This window comes from Nothobranchius furzeri, chromosome 1 (assembly GCF_043380555.1).
Source record: "Nothobranchius furzeri strain GRZ-AD chromosome 1, NfurGRZ-RIMD1, whole genome shotgun sequence".
In the NCBI taxonomy this organism is placed as follows: domain Eukaryota; kingdom Metazoa; phylum Chordata; class Actinopteri; order Cyprinodontiformes; family Nothobranchiidae; genus Nothobranchius; species Nothobranchius furzeri.
This window is the reverse complement of record NC_091741.1, coordinates 42,171,877-42,199,860: the sequence shown is the minus strand read 5'-3', so window position 1 is coordinate 42,199,860 and position 27,984 is coordinate 42,171,877. Positions and strand designations below refer to the sequence as shown.

General features: G+C 42.9%; 1 protein-coding gene across 1 annotated transcript in view; it reads left to right on the top strand.

Annotated features, from left to right (window-relative positions):
• Positions 1 to 5,735: 5,735 nt before the first annotated feature.
• Positions 5,736 to 27,984, top strand: part of ptn (pleiotrophin) — a 79,706-nt gene continuing 57,457 nt past the window's right edge. The window contains exon 1 of the mRNA XM_015960915.3: positions 5,736 to 5,782. Coding sequence (XP_015816401.2) covers positions 5,751 to 5,782 — 32 coding nt within the window. The 5' untranslated portion in view covers positions 5,736 to 5,750. The remainder of the gene's footprint in view (positions 5,783 to 27,984) is intronic.

The window sequence follows — 27,984 nt, the reverse complement described above, 5'->3', positions numbered from 1 at the left end:
CGAACCTGCAACCTTCCGATTACTGGACAACCCGCTCTACCTCCTGAGCTACTGTTCTCCCTAAAAAGTCCCTAACGTTGCTGTCAGGGTGGCACTGGCCCACCCTGGACCTCCCCTAGAACCGCCTTTGGATGTAGGGCACTGATGGCACTTTTGAAGAATTTCCAGACATGTCTCAAAGAAAAAAGACCTCGGGGCAGACCTAAAACTCCCTTCAAGGGATAACATATTATTTCTGATACTTTGGAATACATGCAATTAAGTTCACGAGTACTGCTGGGGAGTACTACGTGTTACGTTGTCAATCCAACCTTGCATTAAAGTTGGAAAATGTAAGGATGAATGGATAAGAGGAGTGTCCTGTGTCCAGTTACAAAAGGGTTTAATAGTCTTGTGAAAACCTTGATAAAAGTGACCATTTTAAACAGGAAGGTTTGGCTTTTGAACTAATAAAGTACAAGAGGTCAGAGGGGAAAAATTGGTTGTCATGAAAAACATTTTTGCCAGAAGATCTTTTGCACAAATTCTAGAAAACCAGCTTCCGAACCGCCGTCATTTGTATTAAGAAAAGTTCAGTCACGTACCAAAGTGACCTTATCGGAGTTGTGAAACAAATCAGAGCTTAATTTAAATGCCGGCGATTGTTCTTTCATGTGTGGCTTGCGGAGGCATTAGACTGACCAACCAGAAGACCATGTCAGGGCCACGACAAGGACATAAGAGCTCAGCAGCTATGAGAATACAAACAGCATCGCTGCAGGAGGTTGAACCCTCTTCACTATAATAATAATAATAATACATTTGATATAAAAGCGCCTTTCAGAACACCCAAGGTCACTTGACAGAAAATAAGTTTAGAAAATACATTAAAACAGCAATAAAACCACAATAAAACGCAAAGAAGAAAAAACAAAGAGAGAAACAGTTCAGTAAAATCAGAGGTCATAGGCAGATTTAAACGTGTGTGTTTTGAGGCATTTTTTGAAACTGTCGATGTTCCTGATGTCTGGGGGGAGTGAGTTCCAGAAACGGGGAGCAGAGCGGCTGAAAGCTCTGCTCCCCATGGTAGTGAGACGGGCAGAAGGAACAGCAAGATGGATGGAAGAAGAAGATCTGAGAGAACGGGAGGGGGTGTTGATACTTATAAGGTCGGAGATATATGGAGGAGAGAGTTTGTGGATGGCTTTGAAGGTATGGAGGAGAATTTTGAAGATGGATCTGAATGTAACTGGGAGCCAGTGAAACTGCTGGAGAACCGGGGTGATGTGGTGAAAGGAAGGGGTTCTGGTGATAATACGGGCTGCTGAATTCTGGACCAGTTGCAGTTTACTGTTAAATTCAGATGCATAAATCCAAGATTAAAGAACTTTAAAGGTCATTTGTTACACTTTACCTCTTCACAGGGCTAAATTCACGACTCTTTTTCTTGTGTTTCTGCCCAAAGTAGAATCGTTGCCTTAAGAAGAGCCAATGATGCTGCATCCCTGCTCTCGACAGCACCTCTATAAATGTTTTACTGTCTAACATTGTCTTCACAGCAAAAAGCAGTTCTGCACATAAAATCAAGTGTGTGTCAGGTTTGGACCCTCTGCACGCACGGAGCGGAGCTACCTTAACTGCAATGACCTGTTTGCTACAGAATGAAGTAAAAGACGGTGTCAGTGGAGGCAGCGGTCCTGCCGCTCTCTGCCGTGCACATGCACGAGGAAGCGATGTCTCCTATGACTGTTGCAATGCCCAGTTGCAAGTTGAAAGGTTACGTTTCATGCCTAGAGGCTGGGACTGCGGGGCAAAAGCCGCTCCCCCTAAATCGCACACACTCCTCCCTGCACAACCCTACAGCTGAGCGCAGCTCATGTCACAGAAGGGCTGCTGGCATTTGCACAGCAGCTCAGTTGCTTTTCCTTTATTTTGTCACTGGAAATGATTGGATTTGTCCATGCGGCAAAACGGGCTTCCTTATTTATATGTGGGCTTTGTTACAAACATTATCAGCGCACTGATGGGCAGATAAATAACGCTGGAGGTTTGTTTCTTCTTTTGTTATTTTGCAGATGGATGAAGACGATTGCAACAGTGCCCCCACACGCAATCTGACTTTTAGTGTTTTTCATTTTGGATTACGGATGGGAATGTCATCCCAGAGGCAGTGCGATGGTGGTTTGGATGCAACTCTGAGGCCTTTACTGGAGGCAAAGTGTGGCGCTCTGGCTCGATTCAGTAACATTACAAAAATATAAAAATTTGATATGTTTTCATCCCTATTTTCTGCTGTTTGTGCACTCCCATTCAGCACACAAGCAGAAATGTTAGTGAGAAAACTGATTTTTAGAAAGCATTTTAATTATTATACTCAACAGTTTTTGCTGCGTCAGTGTGAACTGGAGATTTTGAGATTTTTAACAGAATGATGATGCAGCAACCCCCTTTTGAATTCAGTAAATCTGACTTTTGACTCATATTTATAATAACTGACAAGAAATTTTAAAGGTGTGGTTCACAGAAAACCCATAATGATTATTTCTGATTGTAATCAGTTGCTCTGAGTTTGTCATGCAGGCTGAACATGAAAATAGTCTCCTACAATTATCCCCTGCATTAGCTTCTCCACCACGCAGCAGAACTCCTCCAGGCTTGTGTTACTTGTGGAGATGAAGCATCAATGTTGCAGAGCAAACAGTGTCAGTGGTGGAGTCGCATTGCTGTTAGCCAGGGGTGGACTGGCCTATCTGGCACCGTTTTGGTGGGCCGCTCAGCCAAGTGGGCTGCTTGCCCAGCTTGGGCCGACACTACACAGTTGGTGATCTGCAGAACATTAGCTACATGGTAACCCAAAGCTAACAGAGTTTTTCCAGGCGTTAGCAAGAAAAATGTGGTAGAGTGATGACGTAGGAGTTGTTTTACCGCGTTAGCATGTAGCTAATGTCCTGCCCGTGGAGAATGAGAAGATCTGGAAGGCCAGGGCTCCCGTTTGCAGCGGTCTGGTCCTGCTTGTAATTTAACAGTCCCAGCCCATATTAGATCTCACATTCAGCCTAGAGACAAGTCTGCGGGCGGCAAACCCCCACCCCCACCACTCTCCCAATGGGAAGGGCCGACGATTCGCAAAAATGCCAGGGCCGAATTTTGGTCCCAGTCCATCCCTGCTGTTAGCCAATCAGAGGCTAGTTGTCCAAATATCAGGAAATAAGACTCCAGCTCCTGCTGACTGAAGCTTCTCTCCTCTCCAGCTGATTTGTCCTTCCTGAAACAGGACATCTAGCTTTTTTCCAGAGCATGACTTACAAAGCATTCGTCCTTACTAGGGACCACTGCCAATGTTGAGATTAAACGAGTGAGCCACGTCTTTAAACGGTACCCAGGTTGTAAGGGTTAAGCTAAGAACATTCTTTGTAATTTAAGAAGTCATTATTGCAGGGGCTCTCTTTATGGTGATGTGATTGTTTCTTAAAAGAGGTTGTTTTCAAATATGAAGACAAAACTCTCCAGAATAAGGAAGATGGTTCTTAGAGGCTCAAACTGCTTCTCTATTCTTTGTTCGAGACAATTTTCTATCATGCAAATAAACCCAAAAAAGCAGCAATGAAACTTCTACTCAGTCCCTCTTTAACTAAAGAATTTGTGGAAACATTTATTGGCCCAAGCTACCAGTGTGGCAGACAAACAAGCAGCGGCCGTTTTTTATAGTAGAACATATTAGGCGGTGTGGAGGATGGGTATTGAATTCCCATCAGCCTCTGCAGCTGACGTCATTGGACTCCAGGCGATGAGTCTCTGTGCTTGTGCACGTGCCCTCCTGGGTGACTGCTCTCCTCCTAAAGCCCCAAACACATCCAAAACAGGAATGTGTGATTTTTACCCTGCTTCTTTAATCGTGTTTCTTACATCGTTTACTGATTTGATGATTATCTACAAAGAGCATCGTCACTAACTGCTTGTTTTTTCTGACTGTGTGCAGCTCTGAGATCGTAGCAATCAAAGAGCTAAAAAAGAGCAACGCTCTATGGTGTGTGTGTGTGTGTGTGTGTGTGTGTGTGTGTTTCAAAAGAAAATTCAGTTAAAGTGAAGGATATCCTTAGGATAAAGAAAGAAGAAAAAAAGCATGTTTCTGACAAATGTCCAATCTCCTTCCTCTCACCGTCTTCACTGAGCTTTTTTTTATTTTTGATGGGTGGAAATGAGACTGTCACTGGGTTGGAGGTTGTAGCATCATGCAGGACTTGTTTGATTCAGTGCGAGTTGTGAGGAGCTTCTCAGTGTAGAAAGTGAGTGACACTACTATTGCAAACTAGAGTAAACAAGTTAAAAATGGCAGAACTTCTGTAGAACTGCTGCTTTTCTATATCCTGAATGGGAAAATGGTAAGTTTCATATTTATTATAGCTGTAATCATCTCGGGAGTAGCCACTGCCTTTGCCTTGAAATGTTTAATTATAAGTTCAGCAAACTCAAAAAGATGTTCATAAAGCCTATTATTATCACGGTAATATAATTTGTTCCCTTTTGGTTTAAAAATCAATGCAAATCTAAGCCTTTGCATCATGTAAAGGTTTCATATTTGCACATAACGCTACAGAAAGATGTCAGAGCATTTAGCATGTCAGGAAATCTGCCATTAAAGGCACTTTTTGTGTCTGAATTTGATCTTATTAACTCTTTCACTTCCCCACAGAGAAAAGAACACACAACATTTGTAATTTTTCCCAAGTTAAAACAACAGAGGTAAAATTATAATAGCAAAATGATATTAATCTAATTCTAATCAATCAATCAATCAATCGATTTTATTTGTAGAGCACCTTCTGCAACTTTATCAGAAGCCAAATGTGCTGAACAGCATCATCATAAAAACATTCCCAGTACCTGGGCATAAAAGCAAGATAAAAACATAAAATCATAAAATAACAAGCAAGCAATATCACAAATACAGAGAGATAATGGAATAAGATTAATCAATTAAAAACAAATGGTGGACAAAATAAGATCAATCATCCTGATCAAAAAGAGGAAGTATTAAAAACCATAATGTCAGGGCATTTCAATGAACCCTAGCGCTGAAAAGCAATCAAATAAAAATGAGTCTTTAGACAAGACTTAAAGACTTGAAGGGACGGTGCCTGCCTGATGCTCAATGGCAATTCATTCCACAGAGTTGGAGCCAAAACAGAAAATACACGATAACCCCTCGATCGATATTTCGACTGGGGGACCACCAGACGTCCCTGCTCGGCTGAGCAAAGAGACCGAGATGGAGCATACTTGTGCAAAAGTGCAGTAATGTAAGAGGGGGCACTGCTCTGGAGAGCCTTATAAGCAAGAGTTAAGATATTAAATTTAGCTCGATATTCCACCGGGAGCCAGTTTAGAGTAACCAGCACTGGAGTAATGTGATCTCGGCATCTAGTACCTGTCAGGAACCTAGCCACTGAGTTCTGTACAAATTGGAGCCGTGCAACCATGCACTGGGCCAGACCAGCATACAGAGCGTTACGGTAGTCCAGACGGGACAGGACGAAAGCATGCAACACAGACTCCAGATGAGCTCTGGACAGCAGAGGCCTGATCCTGGATAGTCATTTCAGATAAAAAAAAATAAAACAGTACCTCACCACCGCATTTATGTGAATGTCAAGATTAAGTGAGGAGTCAATTTTTATCCCCAAATTACTGGCTATTTTCTTTTCATAGGGGGTCAGTGGGCCAAGGTCAAAATCAGCACCTGAGCCATTTCTTCTGCCAGGACTAAGATTATGACTTCCGTTTTGCTCTCATTTAATGTAAGGTAATGCTTCACTTTGTGTTCAAGTATTCCCTTTCATATGCATTTATGTATTATTTATAGTCTTTTTTTACATGTTCTGATAACAAACAAAGATAGCCAACAGTGCTTTACCCAAAAAGTATTTTCATGGCAACTTTATTGCAAGACCTGCTCCAAATAGCTTTTTTGTAATATTGTAAAAACTGCTGATATAAGATGATGTATTTACACCTTCACTGCAGCTACAGCTACTAAATTCCCATTTCCTTTTGTGCTGAAACAGCATAAATCATTTAAAACACCTAAATATTTGTGATGCCTGTCTTTCAGAGATGACATATTGTTTTCTTTAAAAAATAAAACTGATAAAGTGAAGCATAAGCACATCCTGTGCAAGAATCTCCCCGTTTTGACACTTTAATCTAAGAGACAAAACTATGGCGCGGTATGGGGGCCAAAATTAAGACTACTGCCCAGCAGCAGGAGGCTATATAAATTTCGAAGCAAACTACCGACCTGATTAATGATAAGCTGGCACCGGTAACTGAGAGGCTGGCGCTGCTTACTGAGAAATAGCACCTTTACTGGCGTTATTACTAGATACGCTACGGACTAGCAGCCCTCGGCTGGTCATTGACTGGTTCAAACACTCCTTTAGCGTGCCTAGGCTGGCCACTAGCTGGATTCCCTATCCCCTTGACGGACCTTAAGCATGGATAGGCTAGCTTTGCCTGGATAGGCTGGCATTAGCATCAGAGAGGCTAGCCATCAGCATGTCTCAGAGAGTCACTAGTCAGCTAGTGGCCAGCCTAGGCACGCTAATGGCTAGTCTCTCCGATGCTAACACCATCCCGTCCAGGCAAAGCTAGCATATCCATGCTAATAGACAGCAGAGGGGGTGTGTGAACCAGTCAATGACCATACCATACCATACCATATTTATTTATAAAGCACCATTTCAAAATAGCATGGCAGCTAACCAAAGTGCTGTACATAAAAAAGCCAAATGCTTGAACTAGAAGCACAATGCGAACTGGGAAAATACATAAGAACAAAGCATAAATAGTCAGAGATAAAAATTCCTGCTAAAAACAATAAAATAGGAGAACAGTTAACAGCACTATAAAAATAAAATAATGCAACGAATAATAAAAACATTTCAAATGGCACAAATAAAACAAAATAAAATACCAGATGGTACGAGGTGCCAAAAGTGAGCAACTAAATCATAAAAATGGAATTAAAAACTCAAATCCGGTGCTAGATTGTCATGAAAAGTGTCAAGGAGCAAAGGCAATGCTAAAGAAGTGCGTTTTCGGGGCCGACTTGAAACTGCGAACAGAGGGAGCCAGACACACACGGAGGGGCAAAGAGTTCCAGAGTTTTGGGGCTGCATAAGAGAAGGCACACACCTAGGCTAGCGGCACATGATTTGAGATTGAGTGGGAGAGTTGAGACATCAAAAGCACCATTCATGTTAGTGGGGCTAAAAAGTATGGCATCTGATTTGATGTCATTTAACCGTAGGCAGTTTTGAGAAAGCCAGGATCTGACCTGCGAGAGGCATTCTGACATTATAGAAAATGAGTGCTGTTGGTTGATTTGAAGGTAGATCTGGCAATCATCTGCATAAAAGTGGTAGTTAACCCAGAGACTTGCTAAAATCTTACCAAGTGGTAGTATGTAAATTGAAAAGAGGACAGGACCCAGGATGGAGCCCTGTGGTACTCCCCATGGAAGTGGGACATTGGGAGAAGGGCAGTCTCCAACATGAACACTAAAACACCGAACATTAAGGTACGACTTAAACCATTTGAGGGCAGTACTGGTCACACCCACCCAAAATTCAAGTCAGTGAAGTAGGATGGTGAGGTCTACAGTGCTGAATGCTGCAGTCAGGTGGAGTCAGGTGGAGTAAGAGTAACAGCACATGGGAGCCAGAGTCAGTTAGAATCAGGCTGTCATTGAATGCCCTAATGTGTGCAGATTCTGTGCTTTAATTACGTCTAAAACCTGATTGGAATGGGTCAAGAAGCCCATTGTCATCTAGGTGAGAACAAAGCTGCGTGAGAGCCAGTTTCTCAACTACTTTTGAGATGAATGGAAGTTTTGAGATTGGGCGATAATTGGCACAGTCAGACTGGTCAAGGCCTGGTTTCTTCAATAGCGGCTGAACAACTGCATTTTTAAAAGCAGCTGGAAACACACCAGAGGAGAAGCTGGAATTTACAATATCCAGAACAGCAGGGGCCACTGCTGGAAGGACATCGCGCAGCAGTCTTGGAGGAAGGCTATCCTCTGGAGAGCCTGAGGGCTTCATAGCCAAGATTAGATCAACCAGGGAAGAGGGTGTCACATGAGCAAAGCAAGAGAATTAGGGTGGACAGTGAGGTTCCACACAGGTAACCCAGCCTGAGTAAGAGAAACTGGTTCTAATTTCCTGAATTTTATGCAGGAAAAAGTTTTGAATCTCATTGCAAAGAGCCCCTGTAGAGGGAGAAGAGTTGGGAGATTCTCTAAGGAATGGTACAGAGGTGAGGACACTGTATAGTTTCTTCTGGTCGTTTTTATTCCTAGTGATTATATTTGCAAAATATCTGTTTCTAGCTGTGCGGACAGCTTTCTGATAGCAGGTCAAAGAATCCTTGAATAATTGGTAGGAGATTTGCAGCTTGTCCTTCCGCCACCGGCGTTCGCAGACCCTACATTGGCGTCTTAGGGCACAAGTGTCCTCAGTGAGCCAAGGGTCTGCTACAGTTTTTTTGTGCCTGGATTTTAGAGGAGCGACTGCATTTAAAACAGTTGAGCAGGTAGAGTTGAAAGAGGTCAGCAGCTCCTCCTACACAGTTGGAATCAGGTTGGGAAGTGGATAGAGTTGCAGCTAGGCTAGATGCTAATAGATTGGTGGTGAAAGGGCTGCTAGTCCCTAGCATATCTAGTAATAACACCAGTAAAGGTGCTATTTCTCAGTAAGCAGCGCCAGCCTCTCAGTTACTGGCACCAGCTTATCATTGATCAGGTCGGTAGTTTGCTTCAGAATTTATATAGCCTCCTGCTGCTGGGCAGTAGTCTTAGTTTTGGCCCTCATACCACGCCATACAAACAGCATGTTTACATTTGTGAGATCCATTTGCAGTTGGCAGGTATTTGTGCCTCTTTCTGGATCAACTGTGAAGAGCTGCAGTGGTCCGGGCATCTTTAACACTGAACGAGCCTTTGTTCTTTGCCTGTTTTCATGTCTGATCCCCAGCAGCCCACAGAGGAAGCTCCGTCGGCTGTGTGCTCTAAAAAAAAAAAAAAACTTTCCGTTTGATCAACTTCTAACAGATTTGAGCAATTTAGGCAGGGGTGAGTGCAGATAAGTCAAAGCCTGCCAAGAGAACTTTTTCTAGGGACATGCAGGTTCATGAGGAGCAGCTTGTTGTTTTCCCATTTCTGTGCAGATGGACACTTTAAAAACTTCTAATCAACATGAATTATCTTTTCAAATGAAGTCTTAATACGGCTGACATCTTCCATCACCCCAAAGAGCATCTTTGCATTTTTCAGATGATGAATTATTTCACCCAGAAGAGGCCAGGGTGTAGCTGGGAGGGTATGGCAAAAACCGTTTTCAACAGTGACTCTAGTGAAGAGGGAGAACCATGTTTCTGATGGAGCAGGGAGGAAATCAACGGAACAAAACACACAGATGCACATGTCTGAGAGCGTGAGGAGGTAAATGGTTCCACCGCTGTTTGGTTTGGAAAATAACGGAGTGAAAGGCTCGGGTCAATATGGAAGCACGTTGGTGTGTGTCATTAAACACACTCACTACAGCAGAGGTCAGGGCCTTTGCAGATGGATCATGGGAGCCCTCTACTGACAGTTAAATCAAAAACCAGTATAATCACATCAAAGCAGCTCCAGTCTGCAGCTTTTTCTGCACATTAAGAAGAAAAATAGATTCTACTGAACAAGCGTGATAATCTTGTGTGGTGAATTCACCTGACATGAGTTGCTGTTTTACTCGTCGTGAGAACTGCTCGTGGGACTGGGAAATGATACATCTCACACTCCTCACACACTCTACTGCTGTAAAAAAAGAAATGAAGTAGTGATTTAGTGAGCAGAGGAGAGGCGTGAAGACCAATGAGAATTTCTTTGTATTTTTAATTGTCTCCACATGTGACCGTTAACGGAATTTTTTTTAAACTTTTAACACGTTGCAGCTTTGTTTAAAAATTCATCTTCTACAAAATCAATAGGATGAAAATTTAACAGGTGAAGCAGGAAACTTTCTAATATCACAAGATAAAAATCATTAAGAAAATTATTTCTTCTTCTACTAATTTCTTTTTCTGAAGTTTATTTTCTGAAGCAAGAGCTTCGACCTGCGGCTGGATTCCAAACGGGTGTGATCGACCATTTAGGTCAAACAAACGGTGAAACTCTAGGATTAGGAAATCCTGACAGATCTACGTCACACTATCACTTAACATTCATGGTCTCACCCATCTTGACTCGCAACGGGCAAGGCTGTTCTTGTTTCACCATCCAGGAAACAATGTCTCGGCTAGAAGAGGCTAACCGTTAGCATTAGCAACTCCACCACATGGCAGAACTTCTTCAGGCTTGTGTTATTTGTGGAGATAAGCAAACAGAGTCAGAGATAAAGTCACATTGCTGTTAGCCAATCAGAAGCGAGATGTAAAAATATCAGGAAATACGATTCCAAATCCTGCCGTGTTCTGCTACTTTCTCCTGAAATATCCGTGCCGATACAGGTGCGCCAGAGCTTTTTTTTCTCTCCAGAGGACGACTTACAAGTTATTCATTCCTATTAGGGACCACTGCAAATGTCCACACCTCTACCTTCTCCTTTTCAAACATGACAACATAAATTGTGATTTTTATTGATGTCCTAAAAATACTAAAATAGAATAATATATTTTCTTCAGAACCGCACACATTGTGCACATCCTGATCATTTCTGTTTTCTTTCTCTTATTTGTGATAATGACTGCTCTTATAAGTTTTTGAATTGTGCATCAGTGGGAGAAAAAAAAAGCATTACACACGCACTGATTATGTGTCGCCCAACAGGACGGACTGGAAGTTTGCTGATGTCAAATAAAAACATACTCAACCCTGAGAAGAGAAGAGCTAGTTTTACAATGCATTCTTTTTACTCTTAGCAAAACACAACAGGCTTTCATTTATTTAAAAATCGTGCATTCTGTTATTATTTACATTTTGCACAGCAGCCTGTTTCTTTTCACCTCAAAACCCAGGAGTATTTGAGCAGAAGAAATGCATAAAAAATTAACAGCAGGAGGGAAAACGAATCCCTCGCCCAGTGCTGCTGAGAATAGTTATTCAACGCTGCACCTGAAGCTCTCGGCTCTCTGCAGGTCGTCCCCCTGCGGGCTGCAGGTTAGTGAATATAAATCAAGCAAACACTCCAAACTGGAGATGAAAATCAAGAGGAGGCTTTGGAAACACCCTCACTAATTACCAGCAAATTCGCACCTGCTTCCTGCCCATATGTGCAAACTAAAAGGTTGCTGACAGTTGTCTTCAGTAAAAAAAAAAAAAGCTCAGTTGACAGTCCAAATCACAGTAATCTATCATTAAAAGGCCATTCGGCTTGTTCTGCTACAGGAAATCCTGGTAAAACTGCAGCTCAAAGGGCTGCAGACACTCAGTAACGCTGTTGTTTTAAAATCAATTGAGGTTTTTGGCTCCACTTGCAAGGGCTCGACTGGTCAGGGACATGTGACCAGTATATGCAGGGCCGGATTATCATTGAAGGAGCCCCTGGGCACAATGTGCTTAGGTCCCCCCATCCCCCATTTCCTTCCTCTTGTCTCCTGTCTCCTTCCTCCTCTTGATTCCTGTCTCCTTCCTCCTCTTTTTGTCTCCTCTTGTTGGTCTCCTCTTTTGCCTTCAGAAAAACTGCTTTCTGGCCTTTAAATTCATTTACGATGTCATCAAAGTCCAGATTCCTGACAAGCTGAGATTCAATAGCCATTAGTGACGGTGCACTGAGGCGCTGTTGAGTTTGTGTTGTTCTCAGTTCATTTTTTATTCTTGCCATTTGTGAAAATGATTGTTCCCCTTCACAATTTGTAACTGGTAGAGTTAGAAAAATCTGCAGGGCCACAAACACATTAGGAAAGATGGACTGTAGACTATTTTCTAGCCCGAAAACGATCCTGGTTCTACTGATATTACATTATCTATGTGGACTCTGGGGATTATTTAGAGCTGAGAGGTGCAGAGCTCTGATTGTTGATGTGCTCCAGACAGATGCGTCCTGAGCACGACCACAGTAACATTATCAAAGTGTCGCCACCTCAAAAACAAATTTATGAAGGATATGAACCGATCATTTATGTCGACTCATATCCTTTAAAGTTTTCTGACTTTTATTTGTGCCTGATGCGTTTCACTACTGCGGAGCGGAGCGCATCACCTGTTTCGTCCTCCGGTGAATTCACCTCACCGGTGCGGCCGGCGCGCACTCCGCTGTTGCAGCGCGCACTCCGCTGTTTTTGCGGTCAGTAGATCTTTTACAACTGCAGTTCAAAGGTAACTCATAAGGTGAATATATATGAACCCAGGTAGCAGTTTCTCTTTAGGATTGAGAGGAGATGCAGGAAGATAATAAACAGAGACAGGACAGAAAAACAGTCAAATAAAAACAAGTTAGTTTTTGTACCTGGTGGTTGCAACAAATAGACACTACTGAAGGTAATCAGAAGTGAGGAACAGAAAATGAAATAATTATGTTAATGTTTAGAGCAGCAGGAACTCTGAGAGGCTGCAGGCGCATCAGTGAGTTTGCGGCCGCTGCGCAGGGGGAGGGGGGAGAGGGCTGAAGCGGAGCAGTATAGATGCAGTAACTACTGTTGTTAAAAGAGATGTGTTAACGTAGAAAATGTGCGTGCAATTTTAATTACTTGTCAACTTTTTCTCCAACATTAAGACTGCTGCACAAAAAATAAAAAAAATAAATAAAAAAGACTACTGCTCGCATTGGCCCCATTGTGGCTGTGGGCCCCTGGGCCTGTGCCCAGTTTGCCCGTATTATAATCCGGCCTTGCGTAGATGTTGAGGTGGAACTTTTTCCTCTCTGCTGCTGCTGTGTGATCCAATGTGAGCCTGAGCCTGGAGGGAAATTTACTCCTGTTTGCTTCAGTGAAGGTTTGGTAATCTGCAGCGAGGCTTTGTTCAGCTGCCACACAGGCTGCAGGAGGGTTACGACGCTTAGAAACACCAACCATACTGTTTCTTTGTTAGTCATCACCAGAACCCCTATAGACCTGCCTGAGCCTATTTCAGGAGTGTGAGAAAACACACATAGAGTCAGGAAATGATATGAGATTTAGAGTGCACACTGTATATTCTCTCCAAAGCCTTTACCTGCAATGTGACACTGACACCATAAACACATTTCACCTCAAAGAAGTTGGAAAAACTGTCACAACCATCAACTTCAATTTGTTTTGCTTAAGTGAGCAACCACAACACATTCGACTTCATTGGCTTCTGTCAATGTTGAAACACTTAAAGAACGTCTACGTGTGCACGTCTCGAGGAAGGTCTCAACTTCTGCTGAGAAAACCAAAATCCTACAAGCAAACTGAGGGATGAACTTTCACGAATCCTTTAACAGTTTTCGTTCTCATCCTTTTGTGCAACAGACCAGCCTTCTCCAGATAATTACCCAGAGTTTAGAGAACTTATTTCCTGCTGCAGGCCTTCAGGCACTGTTGCACTTTTTCAGATTCACTTTTAGTTGCATTTATTTAATATACAGCAGTTCCAGAGTCAGAAAAAAATATTCTGGATTTACCACCTAAGCTGTTAAATTTTTTTCACAGAACAGAGCATGAATCAACATGTTCCACAGCCATCGAACCTTTAACCTTTATTCAATACATTTGCAGTGTTCTCTAGTGTAATTGAATGCTTTATGAGTAATAAAATGAGCTATGTTCTATTCTGAGATGCAGAAGTTTGCTGGTGCAGAGGAGGGCTGAAAACAGCAGGATATCTCATTAATATTAATGATATGAACAGACCTCGCTTCCGATTGGCTAACAGAACGCATTCAGCCAAGGCAGTCTCTGCTCTCTCTCCTCACTGCAAAAAAATAAATTAATTAATTAAATAAATAATAATAATAATAATAATAATCAACTCATTCACTGCCAATGATGACTAAAGTCGTCATTTGCATTTTTGTACTGCGTGGGCGTCGGAACGAGCCCCCGGCACCGTGAGAACAAACGTCTCAGCTCTAAAGCCGATATTCATCTGCGTACGTCACACGTCACGTGATCAGGAAGCAGAACATCCACGTGTTAGGAGATCGTTTTGGGCCGCTGTGTAAAAAAGGTGAGGCGTGAACCGGAAAAGCTTCTGCCGATCACAATTCAACAACGGATTATGAAAGAATGGATAACGCTCGAAACGCGCGGATTCTTCCTGATGTAAGAGGTGAGTCTACCCTTTCTTTTGGTTGTTTTGGCATCAACATCATCCTAGCGCGCAACGTTCTGTGACGCTTAAAAAAACTGTAAAAACGGTGAGAAACGCTGGCAGCGAATGAGTTAAAAGCCTTCCTGTGGGCAGGCCCCAGCCAAGATGGGTGAGGCCTTTAATGCAAATTCACAGTGTGACATAGTTATGTGAGGATTTTCAAATCTTAGCATTTCACCATCTACTTTCTATCAGACGCTAACACAGGTGACAGCTGTAGGAGACTGTTTTCATGTTCAGCTTGCATGAGAAACTCAAAGTGACTGATTATAATCAGAAATAATCATTAACAAAATGTTTTTTATTCAACTACATCTTTAAGTTTGTTTTCACTAAAAAATACGCTACAAACATAATTGGGAGGTGTGTTGCACACAAGTGAAGTTTGAGTGTTTCATGCTAGGTCGCTGCCATGCTGATTTAGTGGAATCTGTGCACTACGGATGTTGTGCTGCCTACTCACAATCATGGTGAGCTTTGTTTTAACTAGAAAAATGCTCCATTTTACCCCTCCTAAACCACTCCTGAAGAACTAGGGTGATTAGAGAAAGGGTTCCCAAAGTTGGGATCACGACCCCACTTTCAAGGATGAATTATTACGTTAAGGGTCTTATTGTGATCTCTAGATATCACAATAATCATAAAACAAATTCTTGTTGCATTGATGCAACATTTACAATAACAATCTTTCTAGTTGCGGTCTGAACAGGGAACAGACATCCCACATCTCTACATACTCCATCTTTTAACAAATTAATGCTTCTAGAAGCCCAATTGCCTTCTGAATGCTGCTGTTATGTAAGATAACTTTTAAAAGGTTCCTCCTTCCTAGAGCCAGAGTTATGTTGGGCTTCAGTCTCATTTTCAGATTTGTTCCACATTCAAGCTTTTACCGTCATCTTCCTCCGCTTATCCGGGCCCGGGTCGTGGGGCAGCATCCCAACTAGGGAGCTCCAGACCGTCCTCTCCCCGGCCACCTCCACCAGCTCCTCCGGCAGGATCCCAAGGCGTTCCCGAACCAGATTGGAGACGTAACCTCTCCAACGTGTCCTGGGTCGACCCGGGGGCCTCCTGCCGGCAGGACATGCCCAAAACACCTCCCCAGGGAGGCGTCCATGAGGCATCCTGACCAGATGCCCAAACCACCTCAACTGACTCCTTTTGATCCTGAGGAGCAGCGGTTCTACTCCGAGTCCCTCCCGAATGTCCGAGCTCCTCACCCTATCTCTAAGGCTGAGCCCGGCCACCCTACGGAGGAAACTCATTTCGGCCGCTTGCATCCGCGATCTCGTTCTTTCGGTCATTACCCAAAGCTCATGACCATAGGTGAGGATTGGGACGTAGATCGACCGGTAAATCGAGAGCCTGGCTTTCTGGCTCAGCTCCCTCTTCACCACGACAGATCGGCTCAGCGTCCGCATCACTGCAGACACCAAACCAATCCACCTGTCGATCTCCCAATCCCTCCTACCCTCACTCGTGAACAAGACCCCGAGATACTTAAACTCCTCCACTTGAGGTAGGGCCTCTCTCCCGACCCGGAGTTGGCAAGCCACCCTTTTCCGGTCGAGAACCATGGTCTCAGATTTGGAGGTGCTGATCCTCATCCCAGCCGCTTCACACTCGGCCACGAACCTACCCAGCAAGAGCTGAAGGTCAGAGCTGGATGAAGCTAGGAGGACCACATCATCCGCAAAAAGCAGAGACGAGATTCTCCTGCCACCAACCTCGACACGCTCCACACCACGGCTGCGCCTAGAAATTCTGTCCAGCTTTTACCAGCTGCTAAAATGAAAGGATAAGTTTGAAACTAGTCTTGGGCGGTATACCGGTTCATACCAAGAACCAGTGTTTATTTGGGTTATGATATGAAATTTTCACATACCGCTATACCGGTGAATGGTCTAAACAACGTACAGAACGTTCGTAGTAGGAAAGTGTTTCAGCGGGGACTCGTTTCACTGCTACACACAAACACCATGGCGTGGTGAAACCAAGAATGGCGGCTGGCGGGAGCTGTCACGGCGACAACAAAACTTCAAACGCAGAAGAACTTATTCAAAAAAGAGGAGCCACGTCTGTTGTTTGGAGGCATTTCGGGTTTAAAAGTTTGGATGTGGAGTAAACAACTATTATATGCAAATGCTGTCGAGCAATGGTGGTAGCCGGCGGGGGCAACACCAGCAACTTGCTTCATCACCTCAGCCGAAAACACGTCTTGGATTACCAAGAATGTCTCAAGCTTCGATCTTCACCCTCCACCTCCGAGGCTAAAACGGCTAGTAGCAGTCACGTCCATTTAAGACGCGTTCGCTAAAGGGACTGTTTATTTTTTTTAAAAAAGCAAGCGGTGGGTCGAGATAACCAACGCAATAACATTGGATGTGAAATCATAAAGATGGTTAACTGCACAGATTATATGCAAAATGTGGTCAATAAAAATAGTTTATTTTGACTGCAATATTTTATCTTTTTAGTTGTTTTTTCTTAACTGATTTCTTTTGACATGGATACTTTGAAGGGTTCCTGCATTTACCTACCTGTGACTGGACATGGAAAAACTGGTACTCTGCACATGAAGGTAAAACGGGCTATTTAAGGCCAATCTAGTGCCGCAATTATTTTCTTATAGAAATAATCTGGGTAATCACGGCCTTGAGAAAAAAACCGTCAAATAACGTAAAACCGATGTAATTTTAAAAAATACCGTGATATGACATTTTTGCCATACCGCCCAGGCCTATTTGAAACCCACATGTTCACATCACCACAGCGGCTGCAGCTCGTTAATATGAGGGACATGTTTTTGTCCTTTCCTTGTTTCCCTAAGCTCAAAAACCTGGGCTAACTAAGCAGGTTATCAGCTTCATGTGATGCTTAACTGTAAAAGCTGTTTTGAGCTGTTCTCTAAAACAAAGCTGGGGTACGTTGAGCCTGCTTCGTGGTATCAGCCCTGAACTGTTTGATCTAAAGAAGGAATGTTCCGAGTGGAAGAAGCCCCGCAGCAGACCAGGAGGTACTAAGTGGCCATGTGGGCCAAAAAGGCAGAGGAAAGAGTTTGTAGTGGGTATTGTCGGCTGTTTTCCTGTGTCGAGCTCTTGATGTGGCTAATCTGGTGTTAATCCCAGTCCCTCTTTGTTGTTGTGATCATCATTAAGTGTGTGGGTGGTGTGGACACAGGTAGCTGAAGGCTTTATCTCCCCAACACCAGCTGGAGTCACGTTTCCTCTCAGCTGAGTGGTGGGACGGCTGGTCTATGGGGGATGGGTGTGAAGCATCCCAGAGAGGAGGCTACAGTGACGTATCTGAAGAGAATTATCGTCAAATACAAACAGCTGTCCGTTGTTGAAAATCACAAACATCGCTGCAACTGTTACTGGACACGAAACGTGTTTCATCAGTTCAAATAAACTTGTTTCATTCATTTCGCTGAGGAAATCGTAAGTCGTAAAACCAAATCCAACCAATCCTTCGGTGTTGTTTTGGATGCTTGACTCCACTGAAAATTCAAACTGCATTTCACGTTTTCTAGATTGTTTATAAGTCTTGTGAGAAAGAACAGAGTAAAAGGAGCACTCTGCTGCACTGTTGCCTTCACAAAAAGAGGCCAGGCATGTCCGGAAACATCTGATGTACGTCGCACCGCTTCCAGCAACAAGTGCTGACGCTGCATAAAAAGCACCGAAAGTCTCTCGTGGATACAACTCTGAACATCTATGAAAGGGTGAGATAGATGTTTTTAGCTTTAGGCTGTGTCTTTGCACGTTATTCACGAGGACATGGATGCAACTGTGAGGAACCATTTCACCCTGCCACTTGTGTGCTGGCTGGAGGAGTTTCTTACACTTCACATTGTTTGAAGTTTGTTTGAGTGCTTCACTAAACTCAGACGTTATGCCAAATGTACAGAAAATGTAGATAAAGTCTTTTTAAAAATCCAACATTTCTTGCTGTTATTGAAACTACGTAATTACACCTTCGCACACTCGTCTTAGTTTCTTTTTTCCTTTTTGAAGACCAAGTTCTCTGAGAAACATTATTTATTATTTCTTTTGGTCAGAATGAGTTTAGCATGCAGGCTGAAAATTGTCTTCTACTATATTTCCTGCATTAACAGCTGATGGAAAATAGACAGAGACACTGGGATTAGTGAGGTCTGTGAAATTTGCACATCATAACATAACATCAACATTCGTGGACTGATCCATCTCGACTCCAGGCGGGAAAGGTTGTTGCTGGTTTAGCATCCAGGAGAGAGCAGAGCACCACGCATCTCAAAGAAGCTAACCGTTAGAACTAGCAGCTTCACAACACAGCAGAACTCCTCCAGGCTTGTGTTGTTTGTGGAGATAAAACATCAATGTTGCCAGATGGAGTTAATGGTAGAGTCACTCTGCTGTTATCCAATCAGAGGCGAGATGTCCAAATATCAGGAAATCCTGCCGTCTGGAACTCCTCTCTAATCTGGCTCTTCTCTAGTTCCTGAAACAGAAGCGTGAGAGCTCTTTCCCTCAGAGATCAACTCACAAAGCGTGACTTTATGAATGTGTGGAAAAACTGAGTGAACTTGGTCTTTAATATTTATCTATTTGCAAAATACAAAGTCATTGGATGCAGTCATCCAGGACATGAGGGGAGAAGAAAACAGGAGAAGTCCAGTTTCCTTCGTTCAGATGCAACAAGAAGCCTCCCACTTTCAAACCAACGATAAGCTGAATTTTGAGGCTTAGCTTTTCCCCTTTGAAATAACTGAAGACATAATGCACAGGTACTGCTTTTGAGTCAGAGCGCTGGACCAGAATATGAAATAAAGATTGTTCGAATGAGTCATGCACACACACACACACACACACACACACACACACACACACACACACTGACAGTATGCACAGATGAGGGAGTGAGAGGATACTATTGAATATAATTTCATGCAGGTGACAGTATAATGTCATTAGCTTGACTTTCCTAAACTGTATAGATTTAGTTGCTTCATTGAGATAGAACCACTGATGCTGCAACCCTGTGAGGGTGATGCAGCACTGAGGATCCGAGCCGTGCTCATTAGGGTTAGGGTTAGGGATTAAATTCATGCACTTATTTATATCTGAGCTCAGTGTCAACGTCTTGTGAAAAAAACATCAACTTTAGATGGAACCGACACTTTCTTTTGCTTTAGGAGGTTAATCTCAAGCAGACACAGTCACTTTAAAGTGTTTCAGGCCTTTGAGAACTAATAAACCTGTTTACCTGAGGTAGGTTCTTCCCGGTTGCCACTGCTGAGTTTTAATGGAAGCTGGCTGTGGAAAAAATGTCAATTGCTTCCTCCTGGAGAACGGCGGTGCTGTGGCACAAGCAGGAGGTACGCATGCATCCTCCTGAATGCGTAGGAGAGCACATTAGATCTGCGTTGGCAGCAGTGCATCAAACCGTGTTTAGGACGGACTGTTTCAAACATTAATTCCCATACAAGTAATCCAGTTCCACTTATGAATGAATTGATCTCATGCAAATCGCAGAACTTAAGTGAAGATCCAGTGAATTAAAGGTTAAGAGTTTATAGCGGTATTTGTTTCTGCATTTTGGGATGGCTGTGTTTCTACTCTCGGGAAATCATCTGAAAAAAATTGTGACGGTCGTCTTATTCTGGATAAAATCAAGCTCGCTGCAACACTCGAGAGGTCTGCGACTTTTCAACTGTCAGAGATTGTTTACAGCGAATCTTAATTTGCATGTTTGTGCACGGCACTGCTGCAGCCTCCGACTCAAAATGTTCAGCGAGATTTGACGAAAGGAAGCAGTAGACGCAAGAGAGGGGGAGGCAGACGTGTGAGCAGGGAGGGAGGGAGGATGGCTTAATCAAAAGGCGGACAAGACTGCCCACGCTGTGCGCAAAAGCTTTCTCATCCAGCATTCTTTAATGAACAAGTGACTCAAGGTGCTTTCAGTCGGTTCCTGGGAGGAACGTGCTCACACACACACACACACACACACTTAAAGATAAATGTTGCCCACTCAATTAAACAGACACCTCTAAATTGGCGCCTTTGGAGAATAGGCAGCAGAAAGCGTCTGAGAGGGAGAGGAAGAGGAGAGATGGGGGTGGTGACTGCTGATGCTAACAGCGTGAGGCTTGAGGAATGGAGTGGGATGGAGTTCTGTTTCTGGGCTGTCAGAGGCTGCCAGAGGGGATAAAGGCTGCACAGGTCTACCACCCAACCTGCCAGCATCTTAAGGGAACAAGCCCAGCTATTTCTAGCAAACAAAAAGCAGCCAAATGGTGAAAAAAGGACACGGGGTGGTGATAAGATGTCCCCTGAAGCCAGGTCGCTCACAGGATTTCCTGCAGGCTGTCAACACGGAGACGAGTTGAGATTAATGAGCGGGATGAAAGTAGATGAGTGGAAAACTGCACAGTCACATCAAAAACTTTTAAAGAATGCAAAAGCCCCTCCAGCTGTAGTGTGTTGATTGCACAGTGAATAATTTCTCTTGAGGAGAAAAAAAATGCTATTTTGACAAATGATTCAACACATTCCTACCCAGCTTGTCACATGCTGACAGGTAGAAGGAAACTCTTACCGTAAGTGTTAGACACACCTGCAGCATCATCTTCCCAGTGTGCAGGCAACTGCCATGTCTGTTCCAGTGTGTTCGTTACTCATGCACCAGCTGCACCCATGATCAGTGCAGACAAGGAGCTTTTTAAGATCTGACATGGTGCTTATTAGGTAGAGGGGCGGAGCCAGTATTGTCATGGGATTTGTAATTAGGCACCATCGGCCTCTTTTCTCACTTGTTCCACTTTTTCTGCTCATAAAGTGGACTTTTAAAAGAAAGCATCAAAAGTAATAAGTAAGATTTTGTAAGAAATAATTTTAAAGACTCGGCGTGGAAATAATTATGTTGATCCGTTTCATTGTTTAGTTGCTTCCATGCAGACGACTCACTCGATAAAAACGTGTTAAAATAAAAGGACAAAACGCAACAGAACTGTGTTTATTTTAAATGTTGTTCTGTATAAACATTATAGATACTAACTATTGTTGTTGACAGCTTTCTGAACAGTCTGTGGAGCAAACAGAAGTCGGGACTTGCAGGATTAGTTCAATGGTCCATACAAGTTCATGGAGCTCTTTGCACAAAATTCCTCTATCATAAAAGGATTAAAGCAGCTTTATCCTATTTTCAGGACCTTCCTAAATGAGCCATTTCGGGGCTCTGTAATTTTAAAGTAACACTGAACAGTTTCCTGTTCTTTTTCCCTACTGGTTGAAATTGGAATTACAACTGTCGTAAACAATCCTGTAGATGTTTGATGTAGCTATAGCGCTAACAACAAGCACTAATTTGAGCCAGCTAATACTAAACTAACAACAAAGTAAAAAGATCCACACTGTTGGACAAAAATGTTATTACATGCAAGTCCAGTAGCAACAAAGCCAGGTCACTATCAGTCTGTGATACCAATATGAGAGAAATCCGCTTCACATAGATCAAAACAAATCATAAAGTCATACAATCATAATGAACAGAAATATATTATGATCAGAAAAATAAAGTGATAAAATGATGATTGCTTGGCTGCCATGTTTCAGCTTCCCCAGCAGATGTAGCTTTATGAGGCTTCCTCCGCCTGAACCAATTTCCTCCACCTGAACCAATCCTCATGTAACCCCTCTGATCTCTATTAAGGTAGCGTGACTCAGGGTTGCGAATGACCACAGTCACCAATTATTGTCATGTGTCTTTGCCTATGCATGTCTGATCTCAGAATTGTGTGTACTGAAACTTTAATTTCCCTCTGGGATTAATAAAGTATCTTTCAATTGAAACAAAGCACCAAAGGCAGTTTCGAGCATGAACCTTTTAGTGAAGCCATTGCTTAATGAGGCTTCATTTGGCCACTACTACTAATTTCCCTATTTGTGACATCACAAACGGGGACTTTTTGAAATGGCTCATTTTAGACACATCGTTTCTAAAACCAAACACTGAGAAAACAGATCATCACTTTTTTTATTTGAGGTGTTTATAGAGGCAGTAGAGGCCCAAATGGCATCATTAAATGATTCATTGTGAGTTTTGCATAATATGTCCACTCATTTTAGCAGCAAAAAAAGTATGATGCAAAAACGCTGATATGTAAGAACGTACTATAAAGCTGCCATGAGTCGTTGTAAAAATTAGGAAATTGAAGCTTCTTTTTATTTCAGAAATTGAGCATGAGACTAATTTGTACCTGGCAATGCTGTCCAAATGAAACCAAACCAAAAGCGCATTGCAGGAATATAAAAACAGCTCCGGTCTGCTTAATTGCACAGCTGTTCTTGCATATGTTATTTTATAAACATACCTGTAATTTACATGGCTATTTTGGTAACAAGAACAAGAAGATGCCCTCTGGATGCTGCAGAAGTGCTTCATTTTGCTGCTGCTGTTTACGTTATGTTAGCTGCTGCTGTTTATGTTTATGCTACATAATTAACTAGAGATGTAAGAAAATATCAATATGGCAATATATCGTGATATTTGTTCCTGCGAAATTATATCGATAATCAACAGCTGTGTATCAAAAATATTGATATCGCAATATATCATGATTTTTTTCCCTGCAATATTAAATCGATATACAAAAGCCATGTATGTAATTTTGGAAAGAATTTACATGCAAACATTGGTGAATTTTCCTTTCTTTTGGTGCAATTCAAACATCGACCGCTAGTTCACAGCAGTGTGCAATGGGTTTTGTATCCACCACTGAAATGTAAATCCCTGCATTATGGTTCAGACACCTCATGCCAAACATGTTAAGTATCAGTTTGGACTGTTTATAATAAATTCAGTCTAAAAGATCGCCAGTATCGTCCGACTGAATATATTGCAATATATTGTGATATATTGTACCGTCTTCCCTGTATTGTGATTCGTATCATATCGCCACAATTTCACCCAATACACATCCCTATAATTAACCATTAGTGCAAAACAAATTTAATAGGAGTTATCTGTTAAAAATGCTTCTTTTCTTGGTTCAATTCAGACTAGCCACTAACTCTCTAGTACAGGGGTGTCAAACTCATTTTAGCTCAGGGGCCACATTGAGGGAAATCTAGTCCCAAGTGGGCCCGACTGGTAAATAAAAAAAAAAAAAACTTCAGATTGTTTTCTTTGTTTTAATACAATCAATATAAAACAAGGCTGGAGCCTGAGGACAGTGTATCCAAAATAGTACAAGTACAACACCTGAAGTGTACTTGAAAATTTGAAATTTTTTTTTAATAAAATCAAAAAATCAACAAATAAAAAAAACATTCCTTAGTGATTCAAAGAGCTTACAGATCACATGGCAAGATCAATTTCATGCAGAACTTAAAGTATATTTGACTCATTTTACTTTACATCTTTTAGCTTTCACCAGCACATCAGTATCAGAAGTCACATCCTGAGTGGCGGCCAACTTCAGGATGTGATTCAAGTTCTTGTGTGAGCCTTGAGCGCAGCTTTGTTTTATTTATACTCATTACAGAGAAAACTTGCTCACACTGATAAGTTTACTTTAACTCTACATTGTAAAGTATGAAAATAAAGTTTACACAACCATCTCGCGGGCCGGATTTAACCCGCTTGCGGGCCGGATCCGGCCCGCGGGCCGCATAGTTGACACCCCTGCTCTAGTATAATCAGATGTAACCATTTCTCCAAACAGAGGCTGTTCATGAGTGAAGTACTGCATGAATGATAAATTGTTGTATTTTGCATGCAGACGTTACTTCCTTTTGCTGAAAGAATGATCAGCAGTGTTCTGGGTGCTCTGCTTTAAGCCAGTGGGATGAAGCAGAAACAGATATGTAACGTCTCATGATGTCCATCTCAAAGATGTCTGACCCTGAAGGGTCTGGGTTAACTTGTGACCTCATGGCGGTGGGAAATTCATTTGAGTACAAATTTTAGAATCCCCCCCCCCCAAAAAAAAAAAAAAAAAACCAACCCAAAATGTTTTTATCTCACATGGTTCTGCAAACTCCAACCCACTGAGGATATGAATCCTTTTGGGTAGATCACGTAAAATATTAAATAGTCACTACGTGAAGAGTTTTAAATGCCAAACTATTTGGGGATTAAACGTTGCACAATGTTTAAAAAGTAGTAAACGGTGTCTGTTTGCAGGAACCTGGAATGAATACAATTAAAATTGACCACAACAACTTCAATAAGAGGTGTTTATACTGATGTTTACCCTCCAAGGAGCTACTAAAGTGTGCCTTTTAAACAGTTTTTTGCACCTATTTGAAAGTTTGACTACCTTGCGGCCCTGCGGCTCTGTTTGTGGATTAATATAAATGAAAACTGAGTACAGTCAGCTGTGTTGTTGCAATTTAATAACCCTAAACAAGAAGGAAATCTTGCTAGTTGGTGGTATGGGAAAGATCAGTGCAGGTCAGAGCTTGAATGCATACAGATACAAATAAAGGAAAGAACAATCTGCAACTGTGAGCCACAGAAACAGATGAAGAACAAGACCAGAACTGAAGAATTACATGGAGCACTTTAAAAAAGAGACACAAATTTGACAGAATCTGCCTGTTCTGAAGTGGCAGCCTTGATAAAAGCTGTTAAAATCACCAAAACGTTTGTGAAAATAGCTCAACTGTGTGGACAACGCTGACAAACATCAATGGACCGACACCAGACAGAGACACAGACAGGGTTAAATACACTGGGGAAGGATGAGAGGGAGATGAGCTGCAGGTGTGTGGGGAGAGGAACCTAGTGAAAACAATTAACTAATCAGTGAGGGAAGAGTAACTTGACCTAAGAGAAAAAACAAAACCTGAAGACAAGAAGATAAAGATAAACAACTAATGATCTGAGGAGAACTAGAAAACCAGTGGAGAAAGAAACACACTAAGGCCCTGTCCACACGTAGCCGGGGATCTGCCAAAACGTAGATATTTTTCTACGTTTTGGCCTGTCATCCACACAAAAACAGAGTTTTTTCACACGAAAACAGATCTTTTTAAAAACTCCGGCCAAAGTGAAGATCTGCGTTTTCTCCGTTTTGGGTGTCTGCGTGTGGACAGACAAAACTGGAGTTTTAAGGTCCGCAACGTCACTTTCCGCGACAAAAAAATGCTGACATCACGTGTGCGACCTGTGTTTACACTAGCCGACAGCATGGATGCCCTCAGAGCTGCGCTCGCTTTATCGATTGTCCAAGCGCTTTCTGCTTGTTTGTTTTTGCAAGCGGAATTACTGCTCCTTGCGGAAGACCACAGACGAAGGACGAGGTTAAGAACGGGGGAAGTACTGCCGCCTACAGGTCTGGCATGTCCTTAACAACGTATTTATCTGGGTACGTGTGGACAGAGTCTTTTTTTTTAAACGAGGTGGTGTGGATGCAAGTTTTTGGAGGGGCGGATATTCGTTAAAAAAAAAACGGGAGCAGGCGGAGGGAGACTAGGGGTCTTAGCCACCTCTGTTGTTGCTTGGCTTCCTGGGGCTGGAGGCTAGGAGGGAGATCTGGCCGTCTGGTTGGGGTCTGGGGTGGTGGGTTGCTGTGCTCAGCGTTGGGCAGGGGAGCCTGCTCATCAGCACCCCAGCAGACAGGGTCAAACTCTGGTTACCGGTGATGGTTGTACCCCATGTGCAGCAGTACCGGGACCAGAGTTAATAGGGTGTGTATGGGGAGCATGAGTGAGTGTCCGGCGTGCATTTTTGTAAGTCTTGGGTTGTATGTGCATGTGTGAGCATGAGGGAGGGAGTGTGTGACTGTGTTTGTGTATGACTGTATATGTCAGGTGGGGCCTTTGACTCCTACCCTCTCCTGGAACTTCTCTTGATGATATAGATCTTTGTCCCCCCTCCCCCTGCCACACCTGGTGTGAGGGGTTGTGCCTTGGTCTGCCTGAGTGTTCGTGGCAACCGGGTCTGGGGGTTTAAGATTTTGGCATCTGCCTGATAGATCCCGGTGGCTGCCTGGTGGGGTCTGGGTCCCTGGGCTCTGCTGGGTCCCCGACGGGGGTGGTCGCCCCTGGGTCCCGGGTCGCTGGGTCCCGGGCTCGGGTGGCTAGGGGGTGGGAGGCTGCGGGCGGGCCTGTAGGCTTGCCGCTGATATCTCCAGGGACTCTGCCGGCTGCTGGTTGTGGCCCCCCGGGGCGATCCTCTGTGCCTCTCGAGGGGGGCGGGGGCCTTTCTGGTTGCAGTCTCCTTGGGGTTCCTGCATTCTGGGGCAACGCCTGGATCTCTGGGACTTGGAGCTCCCCCCGTCTCCTGCGCATCTTTGGGGGGCGGATCTGTGGTCCCTCACACTCTCTGTTGGACACTCCTATAAATAAACCTTACATAAACAAGCGCGTGTACAAACACAGGTGCTCACATGGTGCTCTCAAAAGTATGGGCTTGGGCACGTTCAACACATGTCTTAAGACTATGGGGGGCACTTAATGCATTGTGATTTATTATCGTGATTCTTCAGTTAAGCAATGTTTATATATATATATTGTTTTTTTTCGTTTTTTTTTTCATCAAGTTGACGCAGTGATAGGTAGATCTTGTTGTATTGTTGTTGTGTCCCTTTTTTGTGTCCTTTTGGGTTTTTTTTTTTTGTCTTTTTCTGCAGGTTTAGAAGCAGACTCTTGTTCATTGTTTATTTTTGTGGATCCTGAATGTGAACATAGTTTATTTAGAGTTTCTTTTTTACATTAATGGTATATTTTTTTACAGTAAGTTGCCCAAATTTTTATTTGAGACTCGCCGAACGGCATTGAATTCACAGATAAAAAAGATGTGGGTTCAACTTTCATTTTGGAACAATTTTTCAAGCAAGGGAAGGGAATGATCTGAGCATGCAGGAGGACTGACCCATCATAAACCTTTGTCGGCTGTGCTGAAGAGAAAGGTACAGAACCAAATTATTTAATTAATTAGCTGCACGTTCTCCTGTCCTCTGTCCTCTGGGCCACACACACACACACACACACACACACACACACACACACACACACACACACACACACACACACACACACACACACACACACACACACACACACACACACACACACACACACACACACACACACACACACACACACACACACACACACACACACACACACACACACACACACACACACACACACACACACACACACACACACACACACACACACACACACACACACACACGGGACTGTCTCAGATGTTATTTTTGTTAAGGAGTGTGCACGTATAGCATGCGCGCGTCATGCACGAGCCTACTATTGAAGCTGCCATTATGTTTTGTCCTGAGGGGGCAATCGTGAGCATAAAAATTCAAAACTCCGTAAAGTCCCTTTAAGCAACAACTTGTTATATTTTACCCGTTCAATCACAGATTTTAAATCCTCCAGTAAGACAAGTTGTAGTTCCTTCACTGTCTCCGTTGATGAATACATTGTTGAGTCATCAGCATACATCGTAACTCTTGCTTCCTTTAAAACCATTGGCAAATTGTTTGTATATATAGAAAACAGGGGCGGTCCCAGGCAAGTTCCTTGGGGTATGCCACAATTAATTGCTCTTTCAGTTGAAAAGTTTCCATTAAAAAGACTGTCTGTTTCCTGTTCTCTAAATAACTCTGTAGCCTGATTATTGCTGATGAGCTGAACCCGTAACAGTGCATTTTCTTAACAGAAGATTATGATCAATAAGAT